Source organism: Oncorhynchus mykiss, chromosome 15 (assembly GCF_057628025.1).
Source record: "Oncorhynchus mykiss isolate SJ-2025 chromosome 15, ASM5762802v1, whole genome shotgun sequence".
Lineage (NCBI taxonomy): Eukaryota > Metazoa > Chordata > Actinopteri > Salmoniformes > Salmonidae > Oncorhynchus > Oncorhynchus mykiss.
The window spans coordinates 49131446-49143576 of NC_143036.1; the positions used below are offsets into that span (position 1 = coordinate 49131446).

A 12131-nucleotide genomic window follows, 5' to 3' on the forward strand; every position below is an offset into this window, starting at 1 on the left:
ATGTACATAAAGATATATGAATGAGTGATGGTACAGAGCGGCATAAGGCAAGATGCAGTAGATGGTATCGAGTACAGTATATACATATGAGAAGTATGTAAATTAAGTGGCATAGTTTTTAAAGTGGCTAGTGATACATGAATTACATAAAGATGCAGTAGATGATATAGAGTACAGTATACACGTATACATATGAGAAATAATGCAGGGTATGTAAACATTATATTAAGTAGCATTGTTTAAAGTGGCTAGTGATATATTTTACATCAATTCCCATCAATTTCCATTATTAAAGTGGCTGGAGTTGAGTCAGTGTGTTGGCAGCAGCCACTCAATGTTAGTGGTGGCTGTTTAACAGTCTGAAGCCTTGAGATAGAAGCTGTTTTTCAGTCTCTCTGTCCCAGCTTTGATGCACCTGTACTGACCTCGCCTTCTGGATGATAGCGGGGTGAACAGGCAGTGGCTCGGGTGGTTGTTGTTGTCCTTGATGATCTTTATGGCCTTCCTGTGACATCGGGTGATGTAGGTGTCCTGGAGGGCAGGTAGTTTGCCCCCGGTGATGCGTTGTGCAGACCTCACTACCCTCTGGAGAGCCTTACGGTTGTGGACGGAGCAGTTGCCGTACCAGGCGGTGATACAGCCCGACAGGATGCTCTCGATTGTGCATCTGTAGAAGTTTGTGAGTGCTTTTGGTGACAAGCTGAATTTCTTCAGCCACCTGAGGTTGAAGAGGCGCTGCTGCGCCTTCTTCACGATGCTGTCTGTGTGGGTGGACCAATTCAGTTTGTCTGTGATGTGTACGCCGAGGAACTTAACTTACTACCCTCTCCACTACTGTTCCATCGATGTGGATAGGGGGGTGTTCCCTCTGCTGTTTCCTGAAGTCCACAATCATCTCCTTAGTTTTGTTGACGTTGAGTGTGAGGTTATTTTCCGGACACCACACTCCGAGGGCCCTCACCTCCTCCCTGTAGGCCGTCTCATCGTTGTTGGTAATCAAGCCTACCACTGTAGTGTCGTCCGCAAACTTGATGATTGAGTTGGAGGCGTGCGTGGCCACGCAGTCGTGGGTGAACAGGGAGTACAGGAGAGGGCTCAGAACGCACCCTTGTGGGGCCCCACTGTTGAGGACCCAGTTGCACAGGGCGGGGTCGAGACCCAGGGTCTCGAGCTTGATGACGAGTTTGGAGGGTACTATGGTATTCCTCTTGTCCAGATGGGTTAGGGCAGTGTGGTTGAGATTGCATCGTCTGTGGAGCTATTTGGGCGGTAAGCAAATTGGAGTTGGTCTAGGGTGTCAGGTAGGGTGGAGGTGATATGGTCCTTGACTAGTCTCTCAAAGCACTTCATGATGACGGAAGTAGTAGTCGTTTAGCTCAGTTACCTTAGCTTTCTTGGGAACAGGAACAATGGTGGCCCTCTTGAAGCATGTGGGAACAGCAGACTGGGATAGGGATCGATTGAAAATGTCCGTAAACACACCAGCCAGCTGGTCTGCGCATGCTCTGAGGGCGCGGCTAGGGATGCCGTCTGGGCCTGCAGCCTTGCGAGGGTTAACACGTTTAAATGTTTTACTCACCTCGGCTGCAGTGAAGGAGAGTCCGCATGTTTTGGTTGCGGGCCGTGTCAGTGGCACTGTATTGTCCTCAAAGCGGGCAAAAAAGTTATTTAGTCTGCCTGGGAGCAAGGCATCCTGGTCCGTGACTGGGCTGGTTTTCTTTTTGTAATCCGTGATTGACTGTAGACCCTGCCACATACCTCTTGTGTCTGAGCCGTTGAATTGCGACTCTACTTTGTCTCTATACTGACGCTTAGCTTGTTTGATTGCCTTGCGGAGGGAATAGCTACACTGTTTGTATTAGGTCATGTTTCTGGCCACCTTGCCCTGATTAAAAGCAGTGGTTCGCGCTTTCAGTTTCACGCGAATGCTGCCATCAATCCACGGTTTCTGGTTTGGGAATGTTTTAATCGTTGCTATGGGAACGACATCTTCAACGCACGTTCTAATGAACTCGCTCACCGAATCAGCGTATTCGTCAATGTTGTTGTCTGACGCAGTACGAAACATATCCCAGTCCACGTGATGGAAGCAGTCTTGGAGCGTGGAATCAGATTGGTCGGACCATATTAAAGTTTCACGATGCAGATATGGTCAGTCCAAGGTTGGTGTAATTTTTTGTGTGTTCAATTATGGTGGTGTTCAGGGTGAAGTTATATTTGTGTTTCTGACATCTGTTTTTTTGTTTTAGAAAATAATGATTTTAATTTTTTGGAAATGTACTGCCAGGGCCCAATTATGGCAATATTGCTCTAGAATGTTAGTGCATCTCTGTCGAGCCTTAGGCCTGTACATGCTTAATGGTTGAATCAGAGGGGACTCTAGGTCGGTTTACTTACTGCTCAGCTCTTGGGACAAATGTTGTCGATTTTGCCATCACTGACATTGACCCCTCCTCCATTAGTGCATTCACTGTCAGACCACAGACACCATTGTCAGATCACTGTCAGATCAACGTGTTTCTGAAGAAATTAATCAATTCTTGATTTGTTGTGTCTTGCTCTCTGCCCCTCTCGCTCTCTGCCTCTCGCGCTCTTTCTGCCTCTCATGCTTTCTCTCTGCCTCTCTCTCCAGGGGGGAGCCTAAGACGTGGTATGGTGTCCCGGCCCACGCGGCAGAGCAGCTGGAGTCCGTGATGAAGAAGCTGGCCCCAGAGCTGTTTGACTCTCAGCCTGACCTGCTGCACCAGCTTGTCACCATCATGAATCCCAACGTCCTCATGGAGCACGGCGTGCCTGTATGTAGTGTGTGTTTTCATCAGTGGCCATACGTATCAAGTGATTCAGAGTACGAGTGTTGATCTAGGAACAGTTTTGCCAGTTGGATCTCAATGAATATGTTTATATGGACAGGGGTGGGGATCTGATCCTGGATGCTTGAATCATACTGCCCCTATCCCCTTTTTACGCAGTATTGTGAGGTACTTAAGTAAAAATACTTCATAGTGCTACTTAAGTCATTTTTTGGGCTATCTGTACTTTTCATATTTTGGACTACTTTTGAAAATGGTTTACTTTTTACTCCGTACATTTTCCCTGACCCAAAAGTACTTGTTACGTTTTTGCTTAGCAGGACAGGAAAATGGTCCAGTTCTCACTCACTTATCAAGCGAACATCCCTACTGCCTCTGATCTGGCAGACTCACTAAACACAAATGCTTAATTTTGTAAATTATGTCTGCGTTTTGTAGTGTACCCCTGGCTAGCCATAAATAAAATAAAAAAACAAGGACTGTGCCATCTGTTTTGCTTAATATAAGAAATTTGAAATGATTTATACTTTTACTTTAACTCTAGATACTTAAGTATATTTTTCAATTACATTTAGTTTTTATATTTGAGTATATGTAAAACCAAATACTTTTACTCAAGTCATTTTCTATTAGCTACAGTGGGGCAAAAAAGTATTTAGTCAGCCACCAATTGTGCAAGTTCTCCCACTTAAAAAGATGAGGCCTGTAATTTTCATCATAGGTACACTTGAACTATGACAGACAAAATGAGAAAAAAAATCCAGAAAATCACATTGTAGGATTTGTAATTAATTTATTTGCAAATTATGGTGGAATATAAGTATTTGGCCACCTACAAACAAGCAAGATTTCTGGCTCTCACAGACCTGTAACTTCTTCTTTAAGAGGCTCCTCTGTCCTCCACTCGTTACCTGTATTAATGGCACCTGTTTGAACTTGTTATCAGTATAAAAGACACCTGTCCACAACCTGTCAGTCAGTCACACTCCAAACTCCACTATGGCCAAGACCAAAGAGCTGTTAAAGGACACCAGAAACAAAATTGTAGACCTGCACCAGGCTGGGAAGACTGAATCTGCAATAGGTAAGCAGCTTGGTTTGAAGAAATCAACTGTGGGAGCAATTATTAGGAAATGGAAGACATACAAGACCACTGATAATCTCCCTCGATCTGGGGCTCCACGCAAGATCTCACCCTGTGGGGTCAAAATGGTCACAAGAACGGTGAGCAAAAATCCCAGAACCACACTGGGGGACCTAGTGAATGACCTGCAGAGAGCTGGGACCAAAGTAACAAAGCCTACCATCAGTAACACACTACGCCGCCAAGGGACTCAAATCCTGCAGTGCCAGACGTGTCCCCCTGCTTAAGCCAGTACATGTCCAGGCCCGTCTGAAGTTTGCTAGAGAGCATTTGGATGATCCAGAAGAAGATTGGGAGAATGTCATATGGTCAGATGAAACCAAAATATAACTTTTTGGTAAAAATTAAACTTGTCGTGTTTGGAGGACAAAGAATGCTGAGTTTCATCCAAAGAACACCATACCTACTGTGAAGCATGGGGGTGGAAACATCATGCTTTGGGGCTGTTTTTCTGAAAAGGGACCAGGACGACTGATCCGTGTAAAGGAAAGAATGAATGGGGCCATGTATCGTGAGATTTTGAGTGAAAACCTCCTTCCATCAGCAAAGGCATTGAAGATGAAACGTGTCTTGGTCTTTCAGCATGATAATGATCCCAAACACACTGCCCGGGCAACGAAGGAGTGGCTTCGTAAGAAGCATTTCAAGGTCCTGGAGTGGCCTAGCCAGTCTCCAGATCTCAACCCCATAGAAAATCTTTGGAGGGAGTTGAAAGTCTGTGTTGCCCAGCAACAGCCCCAAAACATCACTGCTCTAGAGGAGATCTGCATGAGGAATGGGCCAATATACCAGCAACAGTGTGTGAAAACTTACAGAAAACGTTTGACCTCTGTCATTGCCAACGAAGGGTACATAAAGTATTGAGAAACTTTTATCAACCAAATATTTATTTTCCACCATCATTTGCAAATAAATTCATAAAAAAATCCTACAATGTAATTTTTTGGATTTTTCTAATTTTGTCTGTCATAGTTGAAGTGTACCTAAAGTGGGAGAACTTGCACAATTGGTGGCTGACTAAATACTTTTTTGCCCCACTGTATGTTTACTTTTACTCAAATATGACAATTGAGTACTTTTACCAACACTGCTTTTACGAGATCAAGTCTGCATTGTGTCTTACTGGTGTGTGTTTATACCACTCAGGTTTTCCGGACCAACCAGTGTGCAGGGGAATTTGTGGTGACTTTTCCCAGAGCCTACCACAGTGGCTTCAACCAGGGATACAACTTTGCTGAGGCTGTCAACTTCTGTACCGCAGACTGGGTGGGTTTAAAGTTTTAACAAGTGTTTGTGTTTTAACAAATATTACCAGAATGTTGAATTTGAATTTTGAAATTGGAAGTTGGTTTGGGCTGTATCCAGATTATCATACCTTCATACCGACCTTGTGCCATACTGGGAGATTCGGTAATACCAGGACTGTTTTCAAACCCAACTGATTCTCTTTAATCTGAAGGTTAGCAATGCTAACAAGTACATGTAAAATCCCGTAGTGAATGCTAACGAGCGCAATAAAACTAGTTTTAGACAGCAAGGCTTTTGATCCAGGAGTGGATTCTCTGCTGTTACTAAGTGAATGCTTGATTTTGTAAGAAGCTAACCACTTAGCCAACTAGCTACTAAATTAGCAAACCATATGCACAACTGCAAGAGCTTTTAGCATATTCTAGACAGTTAACTTAGTTATGATATCTAGCTGGCAAACATTAAGCCATGAATTTTATGCTTTAACTAGATCACCTGGTGCATGCTGCACAACAGTGACTCACAAGGCAAACAAACACAACGTGACTGGGGACTACCGTTACGCTTCATAATGAGAAATTATGTGACTAGTGAAATGGCAGAGCGCAATCTTCTTTATCTCCTAACATATTGCGCACGTTGACTGCAGGTATTTATTTAAGTAGCTTCAAATTTTCAATTAAAAAACAAACAAAAACCAAAAAGTTATTTCAATGCTATTGATGGTATTGGAAAACCATCACGTGGCTATATCCAAATACCCCGGTATACTGCCCAAGCCACGTTGGGAGCTTAATTTAATTATTTTAAGTCAAGTATTTTATACGTTTTTTACTGGCCGCAATGCTGTCTTGGTGAAACTATCATCTTAGATATTCCCCCTCCAATGTTCTCTTTGCTTCTCCTTGATATTTCGAGGAGGCTAGGAGAAAAGATCCAAGGAATCGATTAAAGACTTTGACATTCTGTCTCTCTCTCTTCTCTCTCTTTGTGTCTCTGTTCCCTCCCAGCTCCCGATGGGTCGTCAGTGTGTGGCCCACTACCGGCGGCTCCACCGCTACTGTGTCTTCTCCCACGAGGAGCTGCTGTGCAAGATGGCTGCCGACCCCGAGAGCCTGGATGTGGAGCTGGCTGCTGCAGTCTTCAGAGAGATGGGAGAGATGATGGAGGAAGAGACACGGCTCAGAAAGTCCGTGCAGGAGATGGTGAGGGACAGGGCCCAATGGGGATTTCTATATAAACAACTTTTTGCCATTTTAGGAAAACTTTACAGGATGGACAGAGAGGGTGAAGTAATGCAAGCGGGGTTTACTTGAATACATTATGATGATACAACAATGTTGACATCACACAATCCCAAAGATATATTTCAAATGAACATTCCAAAAGTGAATCAATTATGTAATTTCACATTCGTCCTCCCACTCTAGTTAAAGTGGATTGTTTTCTGATTGCGATTTCCCTCCGTGACTGCAGGGTGTGCTGTCCTCGGAGCAGGAGGTGTTTGAGTTGGTCCCTGATGACGAGCGTCAGTGTCAGAAGTGTAAGACCACATGTTTCCTGTCGGCTCTGACGTGTCCCTGCAGCCCAGAGCGTCTAGTCTGTCTGCACCACGCCAAGGAACTCTGTGACTGTCCCCTGGGAAACAAGTGTCTACGGTAAGGAGTACAGCTGGGTGATATGGACATAAGTTCATAAGAATGTGCGCCAGTTTTTATTATCTGTTGTACTACTACTAGGTTAATGGTTGTAGCTATCAATTGTCCTATTAAGAATCACCCATGTCAACAAACTTATTTCATTTCAAACTTTACATATAGGCTACTTATCTTAATGAACGATAAGTGATTGGTATGGTCGGTGTCGATAATTTTTATCATCCCAGCTCTATTACGGAGAGAGGGTTGGTTTTTGGGTGGGTGAGTGGGTTGGTTTTTGAGTGAGTGAATACATTAATTTAAGGAGTTACAAGTGTCTCTGGTGACACGGAATTAATGGATGAATGATGTAAAGTAGTTATGAACTCTGTACTGCTCAGAAGCCCCCATAAGAGCCCATTGATTAATGACAGTGGTTTTTACCTGTCAATGCATCAGTGAGGACTTGGATGCATTTGTATTTATTATGGATCCCCATTAGTTCCTACCAAAGCAGCAGACACTCTTCCTGGGGTCCAGCAAAATGAAGGCAGTTTATACAATTTTAAAACGCTACAATATTTTCATAGATTTCACAACACACTGTGTGCCCTCAGGCCCCTACTCCACCACTACCACATATCTACAGTACTAAATCCATGTGAATGTTATCGTGTTTGTGTGTGTCTGTGCCAATTTTGTGTTGCTTCACAGTCCCTGCTGTTTCATTTTTTTTCTTCTGTTTTTTTGTATCTAAATTTTATCTAAATTTACAGTTACTTGATGTGGAATAGAGTTCCATGTAGTCATGGCTCTGTAGTACTGTGTGCCTCCCATATTCTGTTCTGGACTTGGGGACTGTGAAGAGACCTCTTGTGGGGTATGCATGGGTGTCTGAGCTGTGCGCCAGTAGTTTAGACAGACAGCTCGGTGCATTCAACGTGTCAATACCTCTCATAAATAAAAGTAGTGATGAAGTCAATCTCTCTTCCACTCTCAGCCAGGAGAGATTGACATGCATATTATTGTTAGCTCTCTGTGTACATCCAAGGGCCAGTCATGCTGCCCTGTTCTGAGGCAATTGCAATTTTCCTAAGTCCTTTTTTGTGGCACCTGACCACACGACTGAACAGTAGTCAAGGTGCGACAAAACTAGGGCCTGTAGGACCTGCCTTGTTGATAGTGTTGGCAGAGCATCGCATCGCTTTATTATAGACAAAATTCCCCCCCCCCATCTTAGCTACAACTGCATCAATATGTTTTGACCATGACAGTTTACAATCTAGTGTTACTCCAAGCAGTTTAGTCATCTCAACTTGCTCAATTTCTACATTATTTATTTGAGGTTCATGGTTTAGTGAGTGTTTTGTTCCAAATACAGAACTTCTAGTTTTAGAAATATTTAGGACTCATTTATTCCTTGCCACCCAGCTCTTTGTTGAGTGTTGCAGTCATTTCAGTCGCTGTAGTAGCTGATGTGTATAGTTTTGAGTTATCCGTATACATAGAAACTCTGGCTTTACTCAGTCAGTGGCATGTCATTAGTAAAAATTGAAAAAGCAAGGGGCCTAAACAGCTACCCTGGGGAATTCCTGATTCTAACTGGATTATATTTGATAGGCTTCCATTAAAGAACACCCTCTGTTCTGTTAAACAAGTAACTCTTTATCCACATTTATAGCAGGGGGTATAAAGCCATAACACAAGTTTTTCCAGCAGCAGACTATGATCGATAATGTCAAAAGCTGCATTGAAGTCTAACAAGATGTATTTTCACTGGCCCAGAATAAATCTCATCTCCACTGAAAGTAGTTTTTTAAATTTATGAATAGGCTTAATCTGGGTCACTAACCCCATAGCGCAATCAATATTAAATAGGTGCTGACGCTCCTCTGTCTCTTTGTATTCCAGCTACCGTTATGATCTGGAGGAGTTTCCCTCCATGCTGTATGGGGTGAAGTCCAGAGCCCAGTCCTATGACACCTGGGCCAAGCGGGTCACTGAGGCCTTAGCTGCTGACCACAAGAACAAGAAAGGTAGGTGGACTATCTATATTGTAAAGGCGGAAATACTCTGCACAATATTAGAACAATTGTACTATGATTCCCCATGCCTCATGTTGCTCTCTCCTCTATTCTTATATTTCTTGCTCTCCTGTCTGTGTCTCTGTCCCTCTCCCTTTGTCAGACCTGATAGAGTTGAAGGTTCTTCTGGAGGATGCAGAGGACAGGAAGTACCCAGAGAACAGTCTGTTCCGTCGGCTGAGAGAAATGGTGAAGGAGGCCGAAACCTGCTCCTCTGTGGCCCAGCTACTGCTCAGCCGCAAGCAGAGACACAGGTCCGTAGAGTACAAGATACACACACACACACACGCCGCTGTTATGTCACACTGAAGTTTATGTCCCTGTTCTCTTCTTCTGAATTGTGTATTTGCACACTCCACACCATGGAATTAAAAACATTGGATCGGTGCAAGCATTCTCCTTTGTTTTTACACCAAAGAATCTGTGAGGGAGAGTGTGCTAGTGCGCACTTTGGGAGAAGGGTCGCACATCGGGACATAACCTCAAGCACCATTTTAACGTTTATACCCCTACCTGTGAGTAATAAATCAACTCAAAGTATATCTCTCTGTATTCCAGTACCAGGCAGCGTCCAGAGAGCAGCAGGACTCGTAACAAGCTGACAGTGGAGGAGCTGAAGGTCTTTGTAGAGCAGCTGTTCAAACTGCCCTGTGTCATTGGACAGGCTCGACAGGTCAAAGTAAGTCCCAAACATAATAGTCACTGGCCATTATTAAGAGATGTACGGGAATTCTCCTCCTCTGACATCCTACTCTATTTGTATTACATCACTGAAGTTGACCTGTCCCCAAACCAGTATTCTTTGATTGTTAGTATATAACACCATATCCCTCCCTCCCTCCCCCAGGAGTTACTAGAGAACGTGGAGGATTTCCATGAGAGAGCCCAGCTAGCCCTGGCTGACGAGCTGCCTGACTCCTCCAAGCTGCAGGCCCTGCTAGACCTGGGTGGAGGTCTGGATGTGGAACTACCTGAGCTGCCCAGGCTCAAACAGGAGCTGCAGCAGGCCCGCTGGCTGGATGAGGTGATGACTGATGATATTATTGTACATTCGTTTTTTTACCTCAGTTTGTTTGTTTGTGTGGTTTCTTCAGCAGTCTAAAATTGTTTTCTGGGAGTGGAATAATATTCAATTGAAACGTTTTGTTATGATTAGGTGCGTGTGATGCTGGCAGAGCCCCATCGGGTGACCCTGGAGCTGATGAAGCGGCTGATAGACTCTGGGGTGGGGCTGGCACCACACCATGCTGTGGAGAAGGCCATGACTGAGTTGCAGGAGATACTCACTGTGTCAGAGAGATGGGAGGACAAGGCCCGCGCATGCCTACAGGCCAGGTAATGATGAAGATACACATTACATACCTATAGGACAGTTCTCTCATCTGCCTTACAGGCCAGGTAAATGCGAATATGATAATGCTGTTCTTAAGTCACCTGCCTATAGCTTTGGTGTCATATGCTTGGGTCGCGTTCAATAGTGTACACCTTCGCAAAAATGTTTAACAAATTGGTCTTACTGGACAAGTTCAGGTAGTTTCACTCAGTTTCAAAACATTTTACCCATTCTGAATGTGACCCAATTCCTGTTTAGCATATTGCATCAAAGGATGCCTGTGAGATTAATTTTTCTAAATCCATTATTTCTTGTCTCTCCTCCCCCAGGCCTCGGCACAGCATGCTAACCCTAGAGAACATTGTGATAGAGGCCAGGAACATCCCGGCCTACCTGCCCAATGTCCTGGCCCTCCGAGAGGCTCTGCACAAGGCCAAGGAGTGGAGTGCCAAGGTGGATGCCATTCAGGTAGTGTCGCGTCACACGGTAATTACTGATGAGTATAGATTCAATTTGTGATGTGATACAGATGTAGCTACAGTATAGGCAGGCATCTCTAAATATTTGTATGTGACGCGCTCTGCTCTGTTTATACGCAATGGAACGGCTTGCTCATTTGTTAAAAGCTTACGTTAGCTAGGTTTTCATCAATTTGTTGAAAGATTTTTAAGCGAGTGGCGCAGCGGTCTAAGGAACTGCATTGCAGTGCTTGAGGTGTCACTTCAGCCCTGAGTTCGATCCCAGGCTGTGTCACTGCCGGCCGTGACCAGGAGAACAATGAGGTGGCGCACAATTGGCCCAGCGTCGTTAGGGGAGGGTTTGGCCGCCCGAGATTTCCTTGTCCCATCGCGCTATAGCGTCTGGGTTTGGTCGCCAGCTATACGTTGTTTCCTCCGGGTAATTTTTTTATTATTTATTTCACCTTTATGTAACCAGGTAGACCAGTTGAGAACAAGTTCTCATTTACAACTGCAACCTGGCCAAGATAAAGCAAAGTAGTGCGACACAAACAACAACAGAGTTACACATGGAATAAACCAACGTACAGTCAATAACACAATAGAAAAAGTCTATACAGTGTGTGCAAATGGCGTAAGGAGGTTAGGCAATAAATAGGTCGTAGTCGCAAAGTAATTATAATTTAGCAAATTAACACTGGAGTGATAGATGTGCAGATGATGATGTGCAAGTAGAGATACAAAAGAGAGGTGTGCAAAAGAGAAAAAAGTAAATAAAAACAATATGGGGATGAGGTAGGTAGTTGGATAGGCTATGTACAGATGGGCTGTGTACAGCTAGCTGGTGCTTAAAGTTAGTGAGGGAGATAGAAGCCTGCAACTTCAGTGATTTTTGCAATTCATTCCAGTCATTGGCAGCAGAGAACTGGAAGGAAAGGTGGCCAAAGGTCAAACGTTTTCTTTACAAGGTTTTCACTGCTCTAGAGTAGATCTGCATGAGGAATGGGCCAAAATACCAGCAACAGTGTGAAAACCTTGTGAAGACGTAAAGAAAACGTTTGACCTTTGGCCGCCTTTCCTTCCAGTTCTCTGCTGCCAATGACTGGAACGAATTGCAAAGATCACTGAAGTTGGCAACAAAGGGTATATAACAAAGTATAGAGAAACTTTTGTTATTGACCAAATACTTATTTTCCACCATAATTTGCAATTAAATTCATTAAAAATCCTAAAATGTGATTTTCTGGATTTTTTTTCTTCTCATTTTGTCTGTCATAGTTGAAGTGTACCTATGATGAATATTACAGGCCTCTCATCTTTTTAAGTGGGAGAACTTGCACAATTGGTGGCTGACTAAATACTTTTTGCCCCACTGTATGTGTTTCCATCCCATTTTTTAACTCTGTCGATGGTTTTG

General features: G+C 43.8%; 1 protein-coding gene across 12 annotated transcripts in view; it reads left to right on the forward strand.

The window, feature by feature from the left end:
- Nucleotides 1-12131, forward strand: part of LOC110490148 (lysine-specific demethylase 5A) — a 45671-nt gene that overhangs the window by 22560 nt on the left and 10980 nt on the right. For 7 of the 12 annotated variants that reach the window (XM_021563351.3, XM_021563349.3, XM_021563348.3 and 4 more), the window contains exons 12-21: nt 2633-2795; nt 5101-5220; nt 6213-6407; nt 6679-6860; nt 8751-8875; nt 9027-9177; nt 9482-9602; nt 9771-9947; nt 10080-10258; nt 10586-10742. In XM_021563351.3, coding sequence (XP_021419026.3) covers nt 2633-2795; nt 5101-5220; nt 6213-6407; nt 6679-6860; nt 8751-8875; nt 9027-9177; nt 9482-9602; nt 9771-9947; nt 10080-10258; nt 10586-10742 — 1570 coding nt within the window. The remainder of the gene's footprint in view (nt 1-2632; nt 2796-5100; nt 5221-6212; nt 6408-6678; nt 6861-8750; nt 8876-9026; nt 9178-9481; nt 9603-9770; nt 9948-10079; nt 10259-10585; nt 10743-12131) is intronic. The other 5 variants (XM_090200221.1, XM_090200219.1, XM_021563352.3 and 2 more) reach the window with 1 other exon arrangement.